Genomic DNA, 22,188 nt, shown 5'->3' with positions numbered 1-22,188 from the left:
TCTAGAACCGAATTTTAATTCTGTCTTGATCTCACTCGTTGGGTGGCTTTGAATATATTGGCCAAGGTTGTAAGTTGAATGAAGGTCTATATTGCCTATTTTGAGTCACCAGCATGGGACTTAAATATTTGTGGAATGAAAGTGAACTTCTCTTTCTTTTCTGGGTCTGTAGAATGAACATCTTATATGCCTAAGTTTATACTGAGAAAGAAATACTCCACAAACCTCCTCCCTCCCAGTCTCTCACTTCTTCAAGAGGAGTTGATATTTTAATACTGAGGAATTTAGAGTAAGTTTGAGAATGGAACTCTCAAATTTGAGCTCAGAAGGATCCCTCTTGGGGAGGGCAGATAATACTTCTGGTGAAATGTTGCTCTCCCTTGATTGGCTTCTGTGGCCTTGGTAGCTTTGTTTGGGTGGAGTCAGTAAAAGCTGTGCAGGAGACCCAGCAACCTGGGAGTGAGGTAAGCCTGCTCCCAGCAAGGACTGATGACAGACTCACCACGGTTTGCACTGGAGACAGTGGCTACCCAAGAGTCCCACCAGAGGCTTTTACCAGGTCCTTGTGGGCTTGGGAAATGGACATGTCTCAGGATTTAGGGGAAAATCAGGCTCAGGTTTGGAGTTTCTTGTGCATAAACATTTGGAATGAAAAGAGCCAGAGATTTTTGGTGTCAACGAGTCTGCCATCTCTGGCTCCCTCCCTCCTGTTCCCCCTCAGATGATAAGGTTGCTAAAGGTACAGGTTTCCGGTTAAGTTTTAGATGTTTTTCTGGGAACATAATTATAATTTGGGTCTAACTAAGGAAGTTCTCCCCATTTTGTTCATCCAGGGATTGAAAGGCCATTCTATGAAGTCTGTTTAGCTGGACTTGGCATGAAGGGGCATTTCAAGGTTGTGACATAATGCGTTTGTCATGAGCAAAATAAGTGTCTAAAGGAAGTTTCTGTAATAAAACGTTAATTGTATCATGAAATTTAAACTGATGAATTTTAATTTGTGAAGAGGTTCCCTGTGGGTGAAAGGGGTGTTTTTCTGCCTTGCTTGATAGGCCTTTGAAAATACCTTTGATTCTAAAATTTCTTTTTAAAGAAGAGTTCCCTCGATGTCACTAGAATTTGTTTCCCAATCTTTGTGCCCTAGTATGCAATTTTCATTGCCAAGCAGTTGTGTCATGGAGCAGGGGTGCCTTTAAGCTATTTTTGGCTTTAGAGATAAAGCCAGCCCAAGAGGTAGCTGAGTTGAAGTGCCCCAGGCATTTGTGTCATTAGGCTATAGGGTGCCGACCTTTTATCTTCCTGGCCCCTCTGGCTAGGACCAACCAAGTTTGCCAGTTTATTTAGAAAGAGTGAGCTTTGCTTATTTTGTTGTTGTTCGAAATTGCTTTTTATGTTCTTTCAAAAGCTTTCCTTTTGGTATATTTCTGAGTTGGAGTGAAAATCATAAGTTGTAGAGTTAACTACAAAGAATCTCTTTGTGGAAGTGTGTGACTCAAGTGCTCACATCGGTTCCTGTGCTTTAGTTCATGCTGTTGATGATGTGGTTATTGTGCAGAGAGTAAAGTTAAAATGGTATTGGAATTGTGCGTTCGTTTCCTTTTGCTGCTGTAACAAATCACAAGTATAGTGGCTTACAGCAACATAAATTTATTATCTTACCGTTCTGGAGGTCAGAAGTCAGAAATGTGTTTCATTGGGCTACACCAAGGTGTTGGCAGGGCTGCACTTCCCCCAAAGACTGTAGGGGAGAATCCATTTCCTTGCTTTTGCCAGCTTCTGGAGGGCGCCTATATTTCTTGGCTTGTGACCCCTTTGTCCACCTTCAAAGCCAGCAGTGTAGCATCTCTGTATCTTTCTCTGCTCTGACCCTCTCCTTTTGCCATCACATGTCCTTCTTTCTCCCTCTGCTTCTGTTGTCACATTGCCTTCTTGGACTCTGACCTTCACGCTCCCTTCTTAAAAGGGCCCCTTGTGATTACAGTGGGTCCACCTGAATAATTCAGGATACACTTCCCACCGCAAGACCCTTAGTTTAATCACACCGGCAAAATGCCTTCTGCATATGTAAGGTAAAATATTCACAGGTTCCAGGGATTAGAACATGACATCTTTTTTTTTTAATTTTTTTTTTAATATAAATTTATTTATTTATTTAATTTTGGATGTGTTGGGTCTTCGTTTCTGTGCGAGGGCCTTCTCTAGCTGCGGCTAGTGGGGGCCGCTCTTCATTGCGGTGCGCGGGCCTCTCACTGTCGCGGCCTCTCTTGTTGCAGAGCACAGGCTCAAGACGCGCAGGTTCAGTAATTGTGGCTCACGGGCCCAGTTGCTCCGCGGCCTGTGGGATCTTCCCAGACCAGGGCTCGAACCCGTGTCCCCTGCATTGGCAGGCAGATTCTCAACCACTGCGCCACCAGGGAAGCCCAACATGACATCTTTGAGGGGCTGTTTAGCTGCCACATATTAGAATACAGTTTTTAATTTATTATTTCTTTCTAGCTCATGTTTTCATACATTTCCCCAAACTCTCTTTGGAAATCACAGAAACATGTACTCTGCTCTGTTTTTTAAATGAAAACATGTCAATAAAAATACACGTTTTTACAAAATTATAGAAGATATCTTACATTTAACTGTGAAATTAAAGTTGGTGACAAAAGAATTTAGATGTTAATACTTACTACTTTTTGAGGGCAGAGAGGATTTCTTTGAATTCTGAATTCTCTACTTAATGGAATGTCTGCCACACTTACTGGGTCTTTAATAATTTTAGCAAGTGCCCTTGTTACACACACACACACCACACACACACACACACACTCGTGCACCTACAGGTAGGCCCGTTGATGGTATCGCCCACTAGGTGTTTGGGGTACCACGGTCTTCCGGGTTTCATTTTCCAGAAGTTCTTGATCCTGCTTGTTTCTCTGTCCTGGGCAGGGAGGGAACTCTTCCACCCTGTGCCTGAATCTGAGACCTGGTGTTTGCCTTCTGAAAGGTGCAATTTGATGCTTTTGCAAGCAAGATACCCTTAGCTCTTTGTTCCTGTCTCTCCACAGATTAAAAAGAAAATGTTCACAGAACTGTAAAACTTTTGCATGTAAAGAACTGGGCTTGTCCTTTATTTATAGGCTACCATTCAGATATGAAAACGATTGTTCAAATGCAATGACCTTCACATTAATCTCAGGTGAAATTTTGTCATCTGGGACCTTCACCATGACTTTTTAACTCCTTTGTTGTTTTGTCTCTCTCTTTGTAAATGTGAATAAAGAAGTGAGTTAAAGTGTAGCGTGTGATGCCAGCTGAAATCCAAGTAGATTATACAGTCATTGTAAAGCATAAAACTGAAATTGCTCTGAGTAGGCCTTGTCAGATGAGCCATCACTTGAAAAGGCAACCTCACACCTGGGACTGATTACAGACAGGAGGTGCTCACAGTACTATAGCTGATTCTACTGGTAGTTGCATTTGTTCATGTATGTAGTTCCTTGACTATGAGAAAACAAGATTACTTTCATCTATGTGTGAAAATAGAGACTTGTGAGGCTTTCAGACAAGAAAATGGAGTGTGAAGTTATCTAAAGATGTCTGATTGATGGATTAGTATTTTGTTCTGTATCCATTTTGCATTACAGATGAGGCCTACCGACAGGCACTGAGCTTTGGGGGAGCAAGGCTGGTACCTTGTTTACCTTTATATTCTCATACCTGATACTCGAGAGTTTTTTGAATACATAGATTGAAAAATGAAACTATTTTAAATGTATACATTTTTATTTACAGCTGCTGCTGAAGGAAAAGGCAAAAGTGGGGAAGACTTTTTTCAGAAGGTAAGTCACTTTTTACTCCTGCCTTGGCAATAATTAAGGAGAAATGTACCTGTCTCAGCAGCTACACTAGAAGCCCCTGAAAGCGCCCCTTCCATAGGAAGGAGAGTAGGTTTTGATAAGATAGCTGGAGATGCTTGGGGCAAGGGAAGGGTGGTAGGCTGTTTGGGACGTAACCATTCAAAGGCGGCTCCTTCTAGGCAAATTTAATGAAGTTTTCCCTTGGAGGCAAGGAGGCAGTGAGGGCTGCCAGATCTGCTGCCCAGATTATCTTCTTTACCGCCTGTTTCCTCCTTCCCCAAACACATACCTGACCTAGGGGGCTGGAGAGAAGGAGTCCCTCACAGCTTCTTCATTTCTGGTAAGCCTGACCATGGGCGAGGTAATAAAATTGACAAAAGATGTACCATTTAGACCACTTGCTCACAACTGGTAACCAAGTCCATTCTGTCCCCGGCTGCCCTCCGTAAGTTCTGACCTTCAGTGAAGCCAGCCTGGCCAGTCATAGAGGGAAATAAGAACGGATGGAAAATGATTTGAGATCGTGTGGAGAGCAGTTGATGAATTCTGGTTAGCTCTATTTGAAAATAAGTGTTTTATGTAAGGGAAGATGTCTGTCTTTTCAAAGAAATTGACTCGAGTCCCCCTTCTTCTTTCTTTTGTTCAGTTGAATTTATTTGTGTGTTTGTTGTTGGTTTCCAGAAGGCATGTGTGTAGGAAGAAATAACACAGTTTGTCCCAGAGTGAAATACAGCAGCAACTACGGATGAGGTTAAATATCACTGTAGAGGGTCATCAAACTTTTGGAGAACACCTGTGTGACCGGATATGGCTTTTACAGTCCTCCTCATTCTCTTGCCTTCTGTGTGATCTGCTTTTTTTTTTTTTTTTTTTTTGGTCAACTTCATCATTCATCTGCATTCTCTTCCAAGGATATTGAAAGCGAATATTTTCAGAGCTGATACTGGCATTGCCATTTCTTCATTCTGAAAATATTTGTTTACCACCTGCTGTGTTGTGCAACGCACTGGAAAGACCAAAATGAGCAAGGCGTAGTCCTGCCCTAAAGGACTTAGTCTGGTGTTGGATGATAAAGCCGCATAAATAGCAGGAAAGTCTGGGCCGTACAGGATTAAGCACTTGACTGGGACTTGAGGAGATTCAAAAGGACTTGTTGAGGTCTTTAGAAGAGGAGAAATTAGCCAAGTGGAGGTAGGCTTGGGTGGGTGGGAAGGGCATTCTAGGTGAAGAAACAGAATGGAAAAAGGCTCAGATGTAGAAGAATTCACGCAGCATTCATACTTCAAACATTTGGCTGGCATATGACATCGGAGAGTTCATAGTGCAAGGTGAGGTGTACTAGCCTATATGATGAGGTACCTTCTTTGTTTGGGCGGCCTTTCTTAAAGGGATTTAAATTTTAAAAATTTAAAAGTGCTGTGCTGGCCAAATAGAATGTACCAGACCACAGTTTTCCACCCCTGCTCTTTAGGCTCATGCTGTTGAAGTTCATGTACTATGTCTGAATCCGCCTTCCTTGGCATTGTCTGACGTTGGTTCATGTCCCACTTGTACTCAATACTTGGGCAATTCAGAATACTCTGCTTTTAGCTGGGGCAGGCTTGCCACAAGGGGAAGAAAAGAGAAGACAAATAGCAGAAATTGCAGATTTGCCTTGGGTTGGCTGTGGTGGCACAAATAGATGCAATCTATGGAAGGATTTTTGTTTCTTTTTTTTCTGTTTCTGAGTCCTTCTTTAACTTGCAAAGAGATGTAAAAAGCAGCCTATTCAGCTTTGTGTGACTCAGACATTTTAAAACCTGAATCGAAACACAGAGTATGTGGTCATAAAGGACCTTCATTCTTAGAAGATTTTCTAATATTTATCACTCTTTGCAGAGCCATATATACATTCCAGCAGTTTAAATGGAAACACATGTTTGAATCCAGGAACATGTGTGCATCCCGCAAACTGTGAGTTGGAATCATAGATTACATTCTTGGTCACAGGTTAATGAAGTCTCTGACTAAATGGAGTACTTTTTAATCTCCTCATTTTCTTCTTTTGTTCAATAAAGTATCTTCCTGATTGACAAGTGTCAATATAAGATTTGGATACTTACCCTGGAAAAAACCCTGCAGCTTACTAAGAGGCAAGCATCCCAAATTTCAGAAAAGTAATTTTCAGTGTTTTGACCAGACAGAAGTAGACATTATGGTCTGTCTCCAGTAGAATGAAGGAGCAGAGAAGTATTGAATTCTCCTCCAGGAACTTTCTTCTAGTCACACATCTTCCATTAAAATTAATGGCATTTGGGGAAACATTTGGGAACAGAAAATAAACCACATTGCTGGTCATTAGCATGTTCGAAAAAATGCTTTTCTTCTCCCAGGGAAATGCAAATATGAAGGTTCTATATGCTTATTGTTAGAAGATATTTTGGTTTTTTACTCTGGAGTGTGTATCACAAACCAAAATTAGAATCTCTCTTTGAGCTGAGTTTAAAATTTGACTATCCTGACTTTAAAAATATCTAAGTCTGGAAGGATACCTCCCGGATTCATACTGCCTCTCCCTAAGGAGAGGATTGGAAGGGGAGGATGAGACTTGTATATGTTACTTTGGTTTTTTTGGACCATCAAAATATATGTAAAATCACTACTGGGATCATCAAATGTATTGTCTCAAATTTGGAGCTATGATTTGCAGTTGTTCGGTTTACTGTACGCTTAGACTTCTCCCAGGTGTCACACTTAGTGTTTGTTTCGGAGATCTCCCTGGTTTTCTGTATACTGTTTTACCGTATGTGTTTAAAATGTTTTATTTCCACTGATATTCTATTAGGGTAAAAGACTAACCTGTTACAGCCGATAATGCCAACAATATCGTGCCTTAAAGAACAGTTCTTTACAATTAGAAGCATCTTAAAAATTTGAAAATAGGGGAATGGTTGAATAAATTTTGGTGTATTCACATCATGAAATTATATGCATTGTTTAAAAAAAACTAAGTAAATCTTTACCCATTGACACAGAAAGATACTTGCAATGTATTGCTGAATCAAAAAGCAAACATGTAAATAGTATGATTTCTGTTTTGCAAAATACATATAAAAACAAGATAAAATTTAGGTCTGAAATGGTACACATTTCAGATAAATAAAACCATCAACAGAGATCACACCTTTTTATTTTGTCCTTTCCACATAGTACAATTTTTAAGTAAGTATGTACATCTTTTGTAAAGTTTTTAATGAAACAATAACAAAAAGGAAAAAAAAAGAGCAGTTCTTTATTTTACTTTCATGTAACATTCTAAGGAGAATATTCCGCTTGGTGGGTGGCATTGTCCCATGCTGTCAGTGAGAGACCCAGATTCCTTCTAAGACAGAGACCTGCTGTTCCCTAAGGCACAATCTCATCTGTATGGTTAAAACTGGGTCATCACCATGGCCAGATGGGAGCTGGCGAGAAGGAGGAAGTGTGCCGTGGTCTTAAGGCAGGTCGGGTCTGGGTCTGGCATGTGTCAGTTGTTCTCACGTTCTCCTGGAGAAAACTCCTGTATGATGAAGCCTTATGTAACTGCAGTCATAGGGGTGGGAGGAGGAGCATCTGGAGGAAATACTGATCTTGCAGGCGCTCTTTATCAAAAGACAGATTAAGGAAAAATGAATGTGGTCGGAGGGTAATATCTCTGTGTGTTAAGCCTTTGAAACGTTTTGTATTATCTTTTGGGGCTGCTCTAAAAATTTGTACCACAAATTGAGTGGCCTCCACACTAAAAAATGGGTTGTCTCACCTTTCTGGAGGCTGGAAGTCCAGGATCAAGGTGTGGACAGGGTTGGTTCTTTCCTAGGGCTGCGAGAGAGTATCTGGTCCACGGCCCTCTCCTGGCTCCTGGAGGTTTGCTTGCCATCTTTGGTGTTCGTGGCTTGTAGAAGCATTGTCCCCGTCTCTGCCTTCTTCACATGGTGTTCTCCTTGTGTGTGTCTTGCTGTGTCCAAACATCCTCTTTTTATAAGGACACCAGTCCTATTGGATTAGGGCTCACTCTAATGATTTCATGTCTCTAATTACATCTGCAGTGACCCCGTTTCCAAATAAGGTCGCATTTGAGGTACTGGTGGTTAGGATTTCAACATACGAATTCTGGGGGACACAATTCAACTACTAATACCTTTTAATGGAGGAAATAAAGTTTGTAGAACATTTACTATAATTAGAAAAATTTGGTAGAATTGTTATCATGTTTTGATACTCAATTTGATCTATGGATTTTAACTTCCTAGTCATTTGTACTAAATCGTTTTCTTTCCTTATAGCAAGTCATTTTTAAGTTGTCTGTAACAAATACACAATTAACATGCAAGAAAGAAAAAAAATCTACTTAGTCATCCCACCTTTGAAGGAGAACTACTATTTATACACCCTTAGTCCTTTTTTCTATGTATATTAACAATGTAAAGTGCTTTTTAATATTCTCTGATTGGCTGATGAGATTACAAATTAGACTCTTTTTATTGGATACATCCCAAATGTTTTTCTGTGTTGAAATTTGCAAGTTCTCCAGTAATTGTACTTTTTATTCTTTGGCTCTAACTATATTTACAAAAGGAGGGAATGGATACAACTATTGCTGTTCTCTCTAGTTCTTTGTCCACTTCTCATGGAACCTTAATTGAAACACATGGAAATGATCTGCCAGGAGTTTTACAGTTCTTTGGCCAGTTGTTCATGGCTTACTCACTGTCTGTCCTGTTTCCTTTAATCACTTCTTTTTCTCTTTCTCTTGTGAAATGACTACTTTTTTTATTTCTCTTGTGAAATGACTATGGCGAGATCTTGGAGGGGAAAATGTGTTACAGTGTATTAGGTGGGGATGAGTAAAGTGATTGTATTACAAATGTGATTCATCAAAGCAAAATGCTTCAGGAATCTCGAATCCCAATGGCTGAAGAAGGGAAAATCCATTCAGCATCATAATTGATGAAAGCCAAGTTTTCCATTACATTGGGTTATATACATCGTTTCACCACAAAGTACACATCCCATATTTTAAAGTAGGGATATTTTATACCCTTAAAATATTTTGGTTTAGAAAAGTGACCTTTAAACTGGTTTTTCAGAAGGGCTTATCACTAAGACTAATATAAATAAGAAACTGTTTGATGGTTTATGTGGTATATTTTTATTACCCTCAAGCTCATCTTGTTAGGCAAATAGATTTCTTTTGTCATTTTGAGACTGGAAGGTAGCAAGTGTTGTCTTCTGGGGTAAATTGCTTGGAGGAATATCTGTCTCCCTTTGTACCTCAAAATGAGTGCATTAGTTGGTCTTAGATGGGGACCACTTGAATCTTTTTATTGGAGGTGGGAGGCAGAAATCTCTAAGTATAATTGCTTCTACTTCCTCCACTGACCATGATTTTGTATAGGTTGAATGGATCATAGTCCTCTGGTCATAGAAATAAGTTTTGATTTAATTATTTAAAAGTGAATTCACTTCATTATAGCCCATGATATACTTTCTCTAGCACTGAGTCTTTATGCTTAAACATTTAAAATCAAATTTGATTTGAATGAAATTAGGATATTTAAGGTTTTAATCTCAGTATGTGTTTCAGTAGGTAATATATTCACGTGGTTCACAATTCAGACATTCCAAAAGGACGTGTATATACAGTGAAGAGTATTTGATGTCACAGTTCTGAAGATGGGCTGAGGAGGCTGCAGAATGAGTGTTGATTTTGACTCCAGACTTAAATGTTGTCACCACTGGATGTCATCACGAATGGACAGTTAGGCCTTAAAGCCAACATTCAGGGACCCTGAGTTCTTATTTCTGATGACAGCGTTATGGACTTGAGCATAAGTTTCATTGAGAGAGTCTGTGATCGCTGTTTTCTCCTACAGCTGGCTAAATAGGGGTAACTGGCACGTACAAGACTTAGAAAAAATGGACAACCCCCCGAACAGGTTATTCTGGTCATTTCTTAATTATATTTATTTTTAAAAATTAATTTTTTTTTTTTTTGTGGTACGCGGGCCTCTCACTGTTGTGGCCTCTTCCATTGCGGAGCACAGGCTCCGGACGCGCAGGCTCAGCGGCCATGGCTCACGGGCCCAGCTGCTTCGCGGCATGTGGGATCTTCCCGGACCGGGGTACGAACCCGTGTCCTCCGCATCGGCAGGCGGACTCTCAACCACTGCGCCACCAGGGAAGCCCTAAAAATTAATTTTTATTGGAGTATAGTTGATTTACAGTGTTGTGTTAGTTTCTACTGTACAGCAAAGTGAATCAGTTATACAGATACATATATCTGCTCTTTTTTAGATTCTTTTCTCATATGGTCATCTTTCAGAAAGTTGTTAAGGGTAAGAATCTGTCCTGTTTTTATATCTTCTGATTTGTTCTGTGTCTTCCATCAGAGTCGAGCAGATAAACGTTAGTGAGAAAAGATTAAGAAAAAGACTGTCTTAAGTGATTTGCTCATTCTCTCTTTTTCTTTTCTAAGTTCTGTCTTTGTGTTGACTTGAATATGGGTGTCAAGCCCATATTCTCGAGCATGTTGTACAGTCACCTGTTGAGTTCTGTCATCATATCAGGTACTTGGCTTTTCTTTCGGCAGTCATTTCACACAACTGCTTTATGAAAACCACAATTGCTGTTTTATTCCTCTTTCTGCCTCCATGGAGGTAGGGGATGTCATTGGGGTTCCTTTAAACTGTGTGTTTGATGGCAGTGAATATACCCTAATTGCTATTATGATTTTTTAAAGTGAATAATAATAGTTAATTTAAATGAATACCCTATGAAAGTTTAGTCATTACTGGTTTAAATGTCTCTTGAACCCAAACTCAAACCATTGGATCATGTGGAAAATCACATTGAGTTTATGATTGGATTACTATGTAGGCCTTAAAAAATCATGTAAACATTACTAGGGCAGAAATTATTCCAGAATGTTAAGTGTCTGTCTCAGTGATGAGATTATGGTTGATTTGTATTCTTTCTCTATACTTATTATGCAGTGAACCCCTATTATTTTTAAAACCAAGATTAATCATCACCACCACCTCATGGAGAGAAACAGACCGTAATGGCTAAAGTAGGTTGAGGTTGCCCATGAATGCATAAATTATTGCCAATTTGTAGAACATAAAGTATTTTGTTGAAAGAAGTGTAAAAGGTCATTTGTTTCTGCCACCCATGACGTACGGAAGTTCCTTCTGTATCTTCTACAACAGGTTTAAAGACAGTACAGGTCTCAGATGTATATACAAGGCAGAGCATTTTTAGTCAGTGCTGATTTTCAGAGAATTTCCCCCTTTCTTTTCATCCATGTGATCTCCTTGTTTTGCCATTTGGAGGTATAAAAATTTTTTTGAAGATATTTTTTTAAATAAAATCTGTATGTCTTCTTTTCTTCAGACTAAAGGTATTTAGATTTTATTTATCATATAACTCAATTTTCAGATCCCTTACCATTCTATTCACTTTCAGGAGCAAGATTTTACAGGTGGCAACAATATCTGGGTACCATATTTTGGGTATAGCCTGACGAGTACGGCTATAGTGAGACCGTGATATCCATGATAGGGATGTGATCCAGAAGCAGCTAAAGATTATATAATTTTCAGGCACTGTCAGTTGGTCACAGATGTGAAGAATTGGCTTTTTTTTTTTTTTTTTGGGCCATTCTTCATCCAACTGAAGAGGAATGTTTGGCTCCAACTGTCATTACTAGGTGTATAATATACATTAAGGTTGCTAGAATCCTGACTGGCAGGTTCAAGCCCACTTATAGATAGCTCACAGGCTCTGTCACTCTAAACTCGACCTGACATTTGGCCTGGAGACCATGTGGCAGTGAAGGTGGCCAGAACATGAAAGTGTGGGAAGCATCCCTTTGAAAGAGTTCACCTGGTTCTGGGACTGTGTAGTCAGAACTCCTGCGTGATTTTCTTTCTTCATTATGGACTTCACAAGGTTACCTGGGAAAAGGACTCAACCACAGCCTGACAGCCCATAATAAAATGATGGGGCCAGTGCAGTGACTTTTAGTGTGACTCCAGTGAATGCTGTGACATTTAGTAAAGAGCTTTAAGCTTTACTGCTTTAAAATGGGTTTACAGAAGAATTAGTACATGTAAAAATTGGGTGTGGTGGTGATGTCCTTTTCTTCTAGACAAGGATCTGAATAGTCTTGGATTGATTTTTTTTTTTTTTCAGGGTCAGAGACCTAGTTGGTGGCAGCCAGGACCTGCAGAGTGCTTTTCTGACTTTGACTGTTGTTCATAAAATATAAATCATTTTCTGTAAATCGCTGATTATCATGCCCTCTTGGGTGGACTGTGCTCCTATAGTGAGAAAAATTCTGTCTAAAGCTGTAAGTTTTGCTGAGTAGGACTCTGAATTAGAGTCATTGTGGTACATTAGAGGGACAGCCAAAGGGCTGAAGCAAATTAGTACAGTAAAATAAATGGTATGGATTTTGTAGTCCTTTATATTTTGTTTAAACAGATTTCCAAATCATATTAAGGTTGGTTGGTCTGATATTTCACTATTTTATTTTTTCCAGGAGAGTTATAATAGTGACTTATTGTCATCTCATGAATCAATACTTTCTTCAATTTAGGAACTCTTGCTGTTTTTTAAAGAACAGCCTTTTGCTTGATGGCGTTTAAAATTTTTCATTTTATTTAGACAAAACAGATTGCTTTAGAATTTGTACTTTGGCTAATTCAACTCTTACCTTTTGTCTCTGAATAACACCTTTAAACTTATGGACTTTGTCATTTATGTGATTATATGCCTGCCTTTCCACATACCCTCCCATGAAAAAAGGAGAGGAGCCAGGTGTGTTTTGCATCACCTGTTTCCCTGCTCTTCCAGCCACAGCTGACAGGCCCAGATGTGGCACCAGACCCAATGAGGAACCTTCTGTAGACACTGGCCACGACCTGTGTGACTGGCTCTGAAAACTCACTGAGCGAGACTTGTCTCTAACAAATTGGGGAAACTAAGACCTAGAGTGGTAGTAGGGACGCGGAGGGAAAGGTCGTGGTGTCGGGTGGGGTCGGGGAGAAGCCAGGGGTGACCGTGTGGGCCACGGGAAAATGCTGGGGTCACAGGGAGAAGGAGCTGTGAGTCAGCAGAAGAAACCCATCCACAGAAGGGAACATGGAACAACAACAATCAAGAAAAAAAAAAGAGAGCGAGAGAGCGCGCGAGAGAGCGAGAGAACGAGAGCGAGAGAACGAGAGCAAGAGAGAGCGAGAGAGCGCGCGAGAGCGCGTGAGAGAGCGAGTGATAGAGCGAGCGATAGGGAAGCAGATATGCCAGAAGTGAGCAATGCCTCTTGGGGGAGCTGGAACAGTTTGTGGTGCTTCTCAAGTTTGGCTCAGTAGGTGCTTTTGCAAACTTCTTCCCTTCTCTTGATATGCTTGAGAAACTTTGGTGTCTGTGTGTAGTATAGTTTAACCCCTCGATGAGTATCTCAAATTAAGTTATATCGTTAAAGGAGCGGTGCTCCCTAGATAAGACGTAAGACATTCTCCCCAAACGGGTCATTAAAATATATATACAGCAGCATATATATATATATATATATATATATATATATATATATATATATATATATATATATATATGAGTTCTATTCAGAGAGAATGTTCATCATATAGTGGTATAGTATATTTTCATGTTCTGCAACATATACCACAGTGTATTGTAAAACATGAAAATATACCATACCAGTATATGATTAACACTCTTTCTGAATAAAATTCATATATATGTGTGTATATATGTATGTGTTTGTATATATACATATATATATGTTGTGTGTGTGTGTGTGTGTGTGTGTGTGTATATGAATAGTATTCTTATTCAGGGTGTGTTTCTTTTTGCTCGTCAGTTGCCAGCATTATTCAAGGAATCATAAGGTCATAATTGCTGTTAATATCTTCAGTGGAAAAAGCTTGTGCTGGCCTTATTTTCCAAAAAGATTTAGCTGTGGGCTTTTATTGTACGTTTTAGGATTTCCTCCTTCTCCTTGCACATTGGCACTAATATATTGTTTTAGTCAGTGTTATGCTTTTTGTGGGAAGTTTGTAGTCAGTCAACGTGAGGAGGGGTTAGTACAGCATACAACATTTTCTGTTTTTCTTAGTGGTTAGGGAGAACACTTCGTTACTCTTTGCCTCTTTAAGTAACATGATCCTTGAATTAAATTATTAAATATCCTGAATGTTACTCTCTTATTTTGTATGTTCAGCAGTTGTGGATTGTCCCAAACTAGTTCTTTTGCAGGTTTTTATTTCTTTGGAGGCAAGTTCCTTCTTGAAAGGAGCTGCCTTTTGTCACTTTAAGAGGTGAAAAAATAGATTTCATTACCGTTTTTCCCCCCCTTGGTGAAATCAAAATGATTTAGGATAAGTGTATAAGTATGTCTTTCCTTCCTTAGCATTTATTACCGTTAGTACTCTTGTCATTCTAGATTATCATTCAGTCATTCAAATTTTCTGCTTCTTAATAGTTAAAGTGATGACGATTGGGAATGAAGGAATTTAGCCAGAGATGAAACCAACTACAGGCAAATATAGAGGCTTCTGTGTTTCCTTCTCAGTTTTCTTTCTTGAGTTTTCCATCAATTACTTTTTTGAGAGAGAGAGAGAGAGAGAGAGAGAGAAAAACAAAAACAAAAACCCAGCTTCAATTCCCATGTGGCTGTTTACTTTGGAGTTGCCAAGAAACCTTAATCCCATGTGAATAAGAAAACTTTAAACTCAGTTAGCTTGGAGTTGTTTTCTTAAATAGAACTTCTTCCTGTTATATTTGTCTATGGGATTTTCCAAGACAATTGTCCAAATCCATGTGTAAGTCAACAGGAGATGCTGTTTGAGAAACTCTGTGGCATGGTCCTTAGGTTGGTAGGTTGGGAGAGCCTAAATATTTCCTGGTTTCAGCCAGTATGTTGAGAGGGAGTTATTAACAAAATTGAAGAAATAGTATATTTTAGCATTTATTTGGAACATGGATGTGGTGTTTCTTCTCATTTGTGAGTACCACTTCACTTTAGCATCCCTCTCACACATTGAAAATATGGTGTGCTAGGACTTCCCTGGTGGCGCAGTGGTTAAGAATCCGCCTGCCAATGCAGGGGACACGGGTTCGAGCCCTGGTCCAGGAAGGTCCCACATGCCGTGGAGCAACTAAGCCCGTGAGCCACAACTATTGAGCCTGCGTGCCACAACTACTGAAGCCTGCATACCTAGAGCCCATGCTCCGCAACAAGAGAAGCCACCACAATGAGAAGCCTGTGCACCACAACGAAGAGTAGCCCCCGCTCGTCGCAACTAGAGAAAAGCATGCGCACAGCAACGAAGACCCAACGCAGCCAAAAAAATAAATGAATAAAAAGAAAATGTGGCGTGCTACCTCATGCTCTGTCAATCTGGAAACTCTGTCTTCTAGTTTCATGGGAATACTAAAGAAGAAATAATTTCTACCTTCAAAGAACTTTCAAGCAGAAGGAGAAAGAAGTTTATAAGAAAGGGTTAGAATGAATGATGAAGTACACAGGCTTTACAGAGATGCCAAGGAGGCCATTCATGAGACACTTACCACCCTCCCTGTGAGCTATACACTGTGCAGGTGCAGGATCGTGGAGGGGAAACGGGCGACATCTGGTCCCTGTCCTCAAAGCGGTCACACTCTAAAGGAGAAGTGGCACGGAAGTGCCACCCAGGGTGGCGAGAGCATGTAACAGAGGAAACAGAAGGAGTGATTTGTTCTCCTGTGAGGTATCAAGAAACGCTGCCCTCAGGAGAAAATGTTGGAGCAGGAATTTGAGGGAAAGGTAACACATGATTAGTATGTTGGGTAAGATTATGTCAGGCTTTGTGGAAGAGTTTCTGAGCAGAGAGCAGGGTTGAGATTAGGTTAAGATGTCTTCTAGACCTGTGATAAAGTGACCTAAATGTCTTAATGGAGGCCAGATGGAAAGGCATTCCTCACGGAAAGAACACCCTGAGTGCCTTTGCAAAGGCAAAATAAGAGACAGTGGAGAATGTTTTTCTGTCCTGTGGCCTAGAAAACAAATGAGTTAAAAGTGATATATATCATTATATCATCTTTTTCTGAGCTAATTACTCAGAGTCAAGTGGACGGTTGAGAGATGAATAGAAGGTTTGGAAATCCAGATTAAATTTAGGAGATCATACTGTTTGTATTCATTGTCTACTGAAAGATGATGAGAATTAAAGACGATAGCCAGGGTAACCAAACATTTTGTGTTATAGCTTGTTTTGCAGCTTTTGACTTCTTTGTTAAGTGCTGGCTTTAGGGATGTATTATTACTTTTTTCTTCCCTCTACTTTCTTGGAGGAAAAATGCATTCCCAGGAAGATTAACTTTTAACTATGCTTTGAAACATGAGTTTTCAACTGTTGTGATACCTTCATTGCATTTTGGACGATAAAACTTCCAAGTTTGGAATGATGGCTATAAAATAAATAGGATCGTTTGACTAAGTCCCAAACCTTCTATGATAGGCAGTTTTTTAAAAATGTATTTTCCAGGAGGACAGTTGAAAATTTTGGCTTTGCAGTTTACTCCTGGCTGTGTTTTATGGGAATCAGACTAAAACTTCTGAGACCAATGATTCCAATTTGGCAAATAATAGAAAATTTGGTTCTATTTGTTCAAAATTAAAGCCTCTCTTAAAGAAATTGTTGGCTATCAACCATTTAGCATGTTCTAGTGTTAGCCTTAAACCACCATTATACAATGATTGAACACGTACAGAGAAGGCCAAGAATATTCGAGATCCAGTATTGTATGCAGAATAAATATAGCCAAGTCTCATTTTTTCAGGGCAAGGTTTTCTAACTGAAAGAAGTGGAATTCATGTTCCCTTTCCCCTTTCCCTAACTCTACCATGAACCATTTTAGAGTTAGTAAATTCTTAATCTGCAGCAGTATCCTTAACCCTCATTGGTGTAGGTTTGCCTGTGGATCTTTTAAAAGCTATTGATGTCCAAACTAGAGATTCTGATTTAATTGTTCTAGAAGTAAAGCTTGAGCATTATTATTATTTTTTAAACTGCCCAAGTGACTTAAATATGCAGCCAAGGTTTGGAACCACTGATACAGCATGTGGGCAAGTGCAGAGAGAAATTCTAAATTTGTGTTGGTCTCTAATGCTGATTAAAAGGAAGGAATTGTATGTATTTTGCGTGCGTTTGTGTCAATTATGAACGGATTTCACTTTCTGTTGAGTTTCATTCTCTTAGGACTAAGTGTTCCATGGTACGATTTCCAAAAGGATATACTGTGGAACACTAGTTCTGTATTATGTTAATAAATACTGTACTTTTAAAAGTTCCATGATTAGGTAAGTTTGAGGAATGCTGTTATATACAGTTAAAAAAGCCTCTTTCCTTCAGAACTGCTTGCAGCCACTAATGTGTTAGTTATTTGCATTTTGTGAATTTGTTAGAGGAATATATATTATGCAGCACTTCATAAAACTATTTGATCATTTTTTTTTCCTTTTGGTGACAAGAGAGTCTATAGAATTAAACAATCAGTGAATTATTTAGAAATTCCTTTTTTCCACTGACCAAGATTTGTGTTAGGGCTGGACGTGATGCACTTATACAACGGAGACTTTCTTAAAAAGTGTATTTCCTCAGTGAGCCTCATGATGGGGGAAGAGTGTAAATCATTGCGGAGTACATGATGCTTTGCTAAAACACAACTGTTATCATTTGATAACCGTGCTCAGAATTTTTTAACATCTTTCCATTGCCTCCCAGATAAAGCTTAAATGTCTTTAAGCTTTGGCATTGAACGTTCATTACAGTCTGGTTCCTTCCTGCTTATTGACCTTTGTCTCCCAGTGTTCCTTAAACCAACTCCCCTGGTATCAACCAGTGGGATCCCCAAGCCATGATCATTCCTGACTTTTGTGGCTGGAGATAAAAATATCTACCCACCTAGAAAGTCTTTTTCTCACCTTGATCTCTGACCCTTTCCAGTTGTATAGCTAAAAGTCCCACCATTCTGTGGCACGTTCCGGGCTGGCCCAGCCTCCGTGGACAGTTTTCATTTCTTTATACGTTACACATCTGCATCACTTTGGATTTTATTAAAAAGTTAATTTTCTTGTATTGTTGTTCTGTTCTTTGGAGTTGATATACTAATAGTCCAACTAGTTTCTGACTTCTGAATTGAGAGAGTCAAGTATTTTGGGGTCTAACCCATTGGTCTCTGTGCATGGTTGGGGCTAAGTAACTTCTTAGAATCATGTTATTGTAGGACTGAAAGGGACCTTAAGAGATTTTCTAGTTTAGCATAGAAATGAGGAAAGACCTAGAGAATTTAAGCTGTTTGTCCAAGTCATATAACTTTCTAATTGTTGAAGCTGGAGAGGAAACCCAAGTCACTCTTCTTTTCACTGCACTGACAGTTTATATCTTTTAAAAAAATCCATGTGCTCTTTCAAGAAAAATTAAAATCTCATGGCCTTCTTTCTTGTTAATGGCAAAACAGTAAATATCATTACTTAATACAGATCAAAGTAATGAGAGAAAGTGCTGTCTTGTTCATCACTCTTCCAGCCTACCCCCAAATTTTGATGCTTTGGAGGTTCTTAGGGAACACTTGTTTGAGATGGTGTTTAGGAAGCTGGGTTTTTAAACCTTGGATGTCCCAGAGGTGATTACAGTGTGCATTCCTTATACCATCTCCTGCTTATCCCTTCCTCCCTTTCCTGATGCTATGCCCTCATTCTGAATCAATCAGTGCAGGAAACAAATAAGAGATGTCAATATTATGAAGAACACTAAACTAGGTACCATGAGATCTGAGTTCAAGTCCCAGTGCAGTCACCAATGATGAAATCTTATGCAAGTCATTTGGTTGTTGAGACGAGTACTCAGTTAAAAATGGAGACAGCTCCTCGTAGAATTAGTGTTAAGATCAGTTGAATATGAGCGATTTCAAATTGGTTGAAATTGAAAAGCTTTGAGCAAATGTGAGAGATGATGGGATTCTTCTGAGACCCTTCCATGTCAGTGCTTGCATCTCTGAGGTTGAGGGAAGCCTGCAGGGCTTTATTGTTTTAGGATGGGACCCCTTGTTTTTATTATTGTTATTTTTTTGGCCATGCCACAGCTTGTGGGATCTTAGTTCCCTGACCAGGGATTGAACCTGGGCCCATGGCAGTGAAATCAAGGAGTCCTAACCACTGGACCACCAGGGAATTCCTGGGATGGGACCTCATGTCTTTAATTGCTTGGGGCAAAAACCACACACACATCTATAATATTGTTGGTAACTCTTTTCAGTTTAGTGATAGTAACTTTTATTTGGGGATACTACTTTCTGGATTCTTACGTTGAGAAAAGATCCCATTTGTTGGTTTGTTTTTTTATTGAACTATGTTAAATTTTCTTGGTATTTGACAGTAAAAATATTTTTTTCCTTAGTGACTTCCTTTTTCTTGAGGTGGTGTTGATGGTGTTAAGTGCTCATGCAATGGAATAGTTTGCACTATTAGAAATCCTAGTCCTCCTTTGTTATGGGATGGAGAATTGTCAGGGAATGATGGCCTGTGGCTGGGTGAGGTTTGCTACCAATAAAGAATCATCAGGGCTTCCCTGGTGGCGCAGTGGTTGAGAGTCCGCCTGCCGAGGCAGGGGACACGGGTTCGTGCCCTGGTCCAGGAAGATCCCACATGCCGCGGAGCAACTAGGCCCGTGAGCCTCAACTACTGGGCCTGCGCGTCTGGAGCCTGTGCTCTGCAACAAGAGAGGCCGAGACAGTGAGAGGCCCGCGCACCGCAATGAAGAGTGGCCCCCGCTCGCCGCAACTAGAGAAAGCCCTCGCATAGAAACGAAGACCCAGCCCACCCAAAAATAAAAAAAAAAAAAAAAAAAGAGGGGCTTCCCTGGTGGCACAGTGGTTGAGAGTCCGCCTGCCGATGCAGGGGACGCGGGTTCGTGCCCCGGTCCGGGAAGATCCCACGTGCCGCGGAGCAGCTGGGCCCGTGAGCCATGGCCGCTGAGCCTGCGCGTCCGGAGCCTGTGCTCCGCAACGGGAGAGGCCATGACAGTGAGAGGCCCGCGTACTACAAAAAAAAAAAAAAAAAAGAATCAGGGCAAATCGAAGTTTCATTTTGGATGAAAAAATATTTCTGTTCTGCTTGGCAGAAGAGGATAAAAAGAAAATCCAAGCAACTTTTTGATTCAGGGGCTGCCAGTTCTCTCTGGGTGCAAGGAACGTTTCATGTCTCAGCCACAAGAATTTGCCATTTTGGTTCAGATGTGCATTGTCTTCCCTCCTCATGGCTGCTCTGCTTGCAGCTTGTGGCTTCGTGGCTCTTGGCTCTGAGCCGTGAGAGTCCTTTGAAGACCACTCATGAACTCCTTTTTCTACAGCCTGTTGGCCTCTTGGTAGGGGTAGTGGGAGCCATGCATCATGATTGTTTTGAAAGATTTATTGAATATTGAATGTGGGACACTGTTAGGCCTCTGCAGGGACCTGATAAGACAGTGATTCTCTTGGTTGCTGATTGTAAGTGGAGGTATTTATTTGGGGATCAGGATAGGTTTGGATATTGTAACTGACAGTTAAATTGGTACAGGCATGGTGGGCCTGTGCTGTGAGTGCTGGGGGGAGCCACTTACATAGGACCTGTAAGGTGAAGAAGACCGGGAACTTCGGGCGGATATGAGACAGGATGATAAAAGGGTGGAATAAGGAAATGAGAATGAAGAGTCTTGCTAGCATCTAGTGGTGTGGAGAAGAAGAACATGAAAGAATTAAGGATGACTTCAAAGTTTCAAATACGAAAAGGACAGACATAGTACCATCTAGCAGGAGAGCTGTTTTGGAGAAGCATGTTGACTTTGAAACCAAGGTGGAGATGTTTGGTAGAGTGTAGCAGAGAGATCAGGGCTAAAAATAGTGACTTGTTTGGAATCACTTGCATTATTCCAGCAATAGTGAAGTGGTTTATGTAAAACTGCCTATAAGCTAGGAGTTTTCTTAACCGTCTCCTTAACATTATGGAAAATAAGCATTACATTTTATGGTAAGTAATTATGGAGTTGTTTTTTTTTTTTTTAAAGGAGATTTGAAAAAAATGGCTAGAAGATATCCAATAGGAAATGCGAGCATATGTGTATTCTTTTTGAAATGTGGGTCTGTATTTGGAAGCGCTCAAGCTGCAGTGAAAGGAAGAAGCTTCAGTTCTTTGTCTTCTGCCTTCGTTGCTCTCTTCCTGTCTCAGGTTCCTCTCCCCTAACTCCCATGCCCTCATTTTGGTCTCAGTGCTTCTGAGATGTAGACCAGTGTCTCACTGCCACGTATGCATCAATATGTGGTCACCCGGAGTTCACAGACTTGAAAGTTCCTTCTTCCAAAGAGTCACTTGTGTCACATCAGCCTCCCCAGTGGTTTTGTGGTATGGTCGTAATGAGAAAGGAGGCCCAAGGCTACTGTCCCAGTTTATTAACAGCTGGTTATTGGGAAAAGAGCATCAGATGAGGAGAAAGAAGAGGGAGATCATCCCAGTGTTGGATATCTTTTCTAAGTCTCTGGGTCCTTATTCATTAAGGAAGGGGCGAAACATCTGGTCTCTAAAGCTGTGATATTCTGCCTTTTTAGTGCACAGAAGTGAGACCCATATCCATACTATAAGTGTTCCCAATAAATCAAGACAGGGTCCAAGCAGCAGCTCGTAGAGTGTATTTGTTCGTCATGGGAGATTTATGTAGCACTCTTACATTTGCCAAGGCTTTTATTTTCCTGAACTCCCCAGTAAGATAGGGCAGGAGCAAGGTCCTCAATTGTTAAAGCAGTCTCAGTAAGCAAGCCCACCAATGGAATTAATCCAGGTTCATCTTCTTGGAAACCATGTGGTAATGACAAATGAGAGCACGTACAAAAAGCTTTATGATTTGCCCCGAGCCTCATGACTAGTTCTCGTCAACTGAATTTTGGACAGAAATGGTCATTTCTCATTAAGCATAAGAAAACATTATTTTGTCCTCCCCTTTCTGGTTGAGGCAATATATAGTAAGTTAAGCAATATAAGTGTCTCAGAAAGGACTGGATGAGAAAAAGAATTGAATCCACAGCCTAGTTTTTGTTGTAGGTTCACAACATATGCCCTACCTTTGTTTAGTGACAACATTCCCTGCAGATTTTGTTTACTATTTGTTACTTGTGCCAAAATGTTTACCTGTAAACAGGTAGGAGTGTCATGAAATGTAATAACTAGTCTTGATTCATACTGAGGAATGCTGAATTGTGACTTCTTTACATGTGAAATTTTAAGGTGTTTTCA

At 40.2% G+C, this 22,188-nt stretch overlaps 1 protein-coding gene across 5 annotated transcripts in view; it reads left to right on the top strand.

Moving 5' to 3' along the window:
- The window catches only part of BICC1 (BicC family RNA binding protein 1), a 301,538-nt gene that overhangs the window by 96,714 nt on the left and 182,636 nt on the right, over nucleotides 1-22,188 (top strand). For 4 of the 5 annotated variants that reach the window (XM_033841938.2, XM_033841937.2, XM_033841936.2 and 1 more), the window contains exon 2: nucleotides 3,784-3,830. In XM_033841938.2, coding sequence (XP_033697829.1) covers nucleotides 3,784-3,830 — 47 coding nt within the window. Of the gene's footprint in view, nucleotides 1-3,783; nucleotides 3,831-5,067; nucleotides 5,177-22,188 lie in introns of those variants that run through there. The other variant, XM_033841940.2, reaches the window with a different exon arrangement.

Source organism: Tursiops truncatus, chromosome 16 (assembly GCF_011762595.2).
Source record: "Tursiops truncatus isolate mTurTru1 chromosome 16, mTurTru1.mat.Y, whole genome shotgun sequence".
In the NCBI taxonomy this organism is placed as follows: domain Eukaryota; kingdom Metazoa; phylum Chordata; class Mammalia; order Artiodactyla; family Delphinidae; genus Tursiops; species Tursiops truncatus.
The sequence above is the reverse complement of the archived record's forward strand: the minus strand, read 5'-3'. Positions and strand labels throughout refer to the sequence as shown.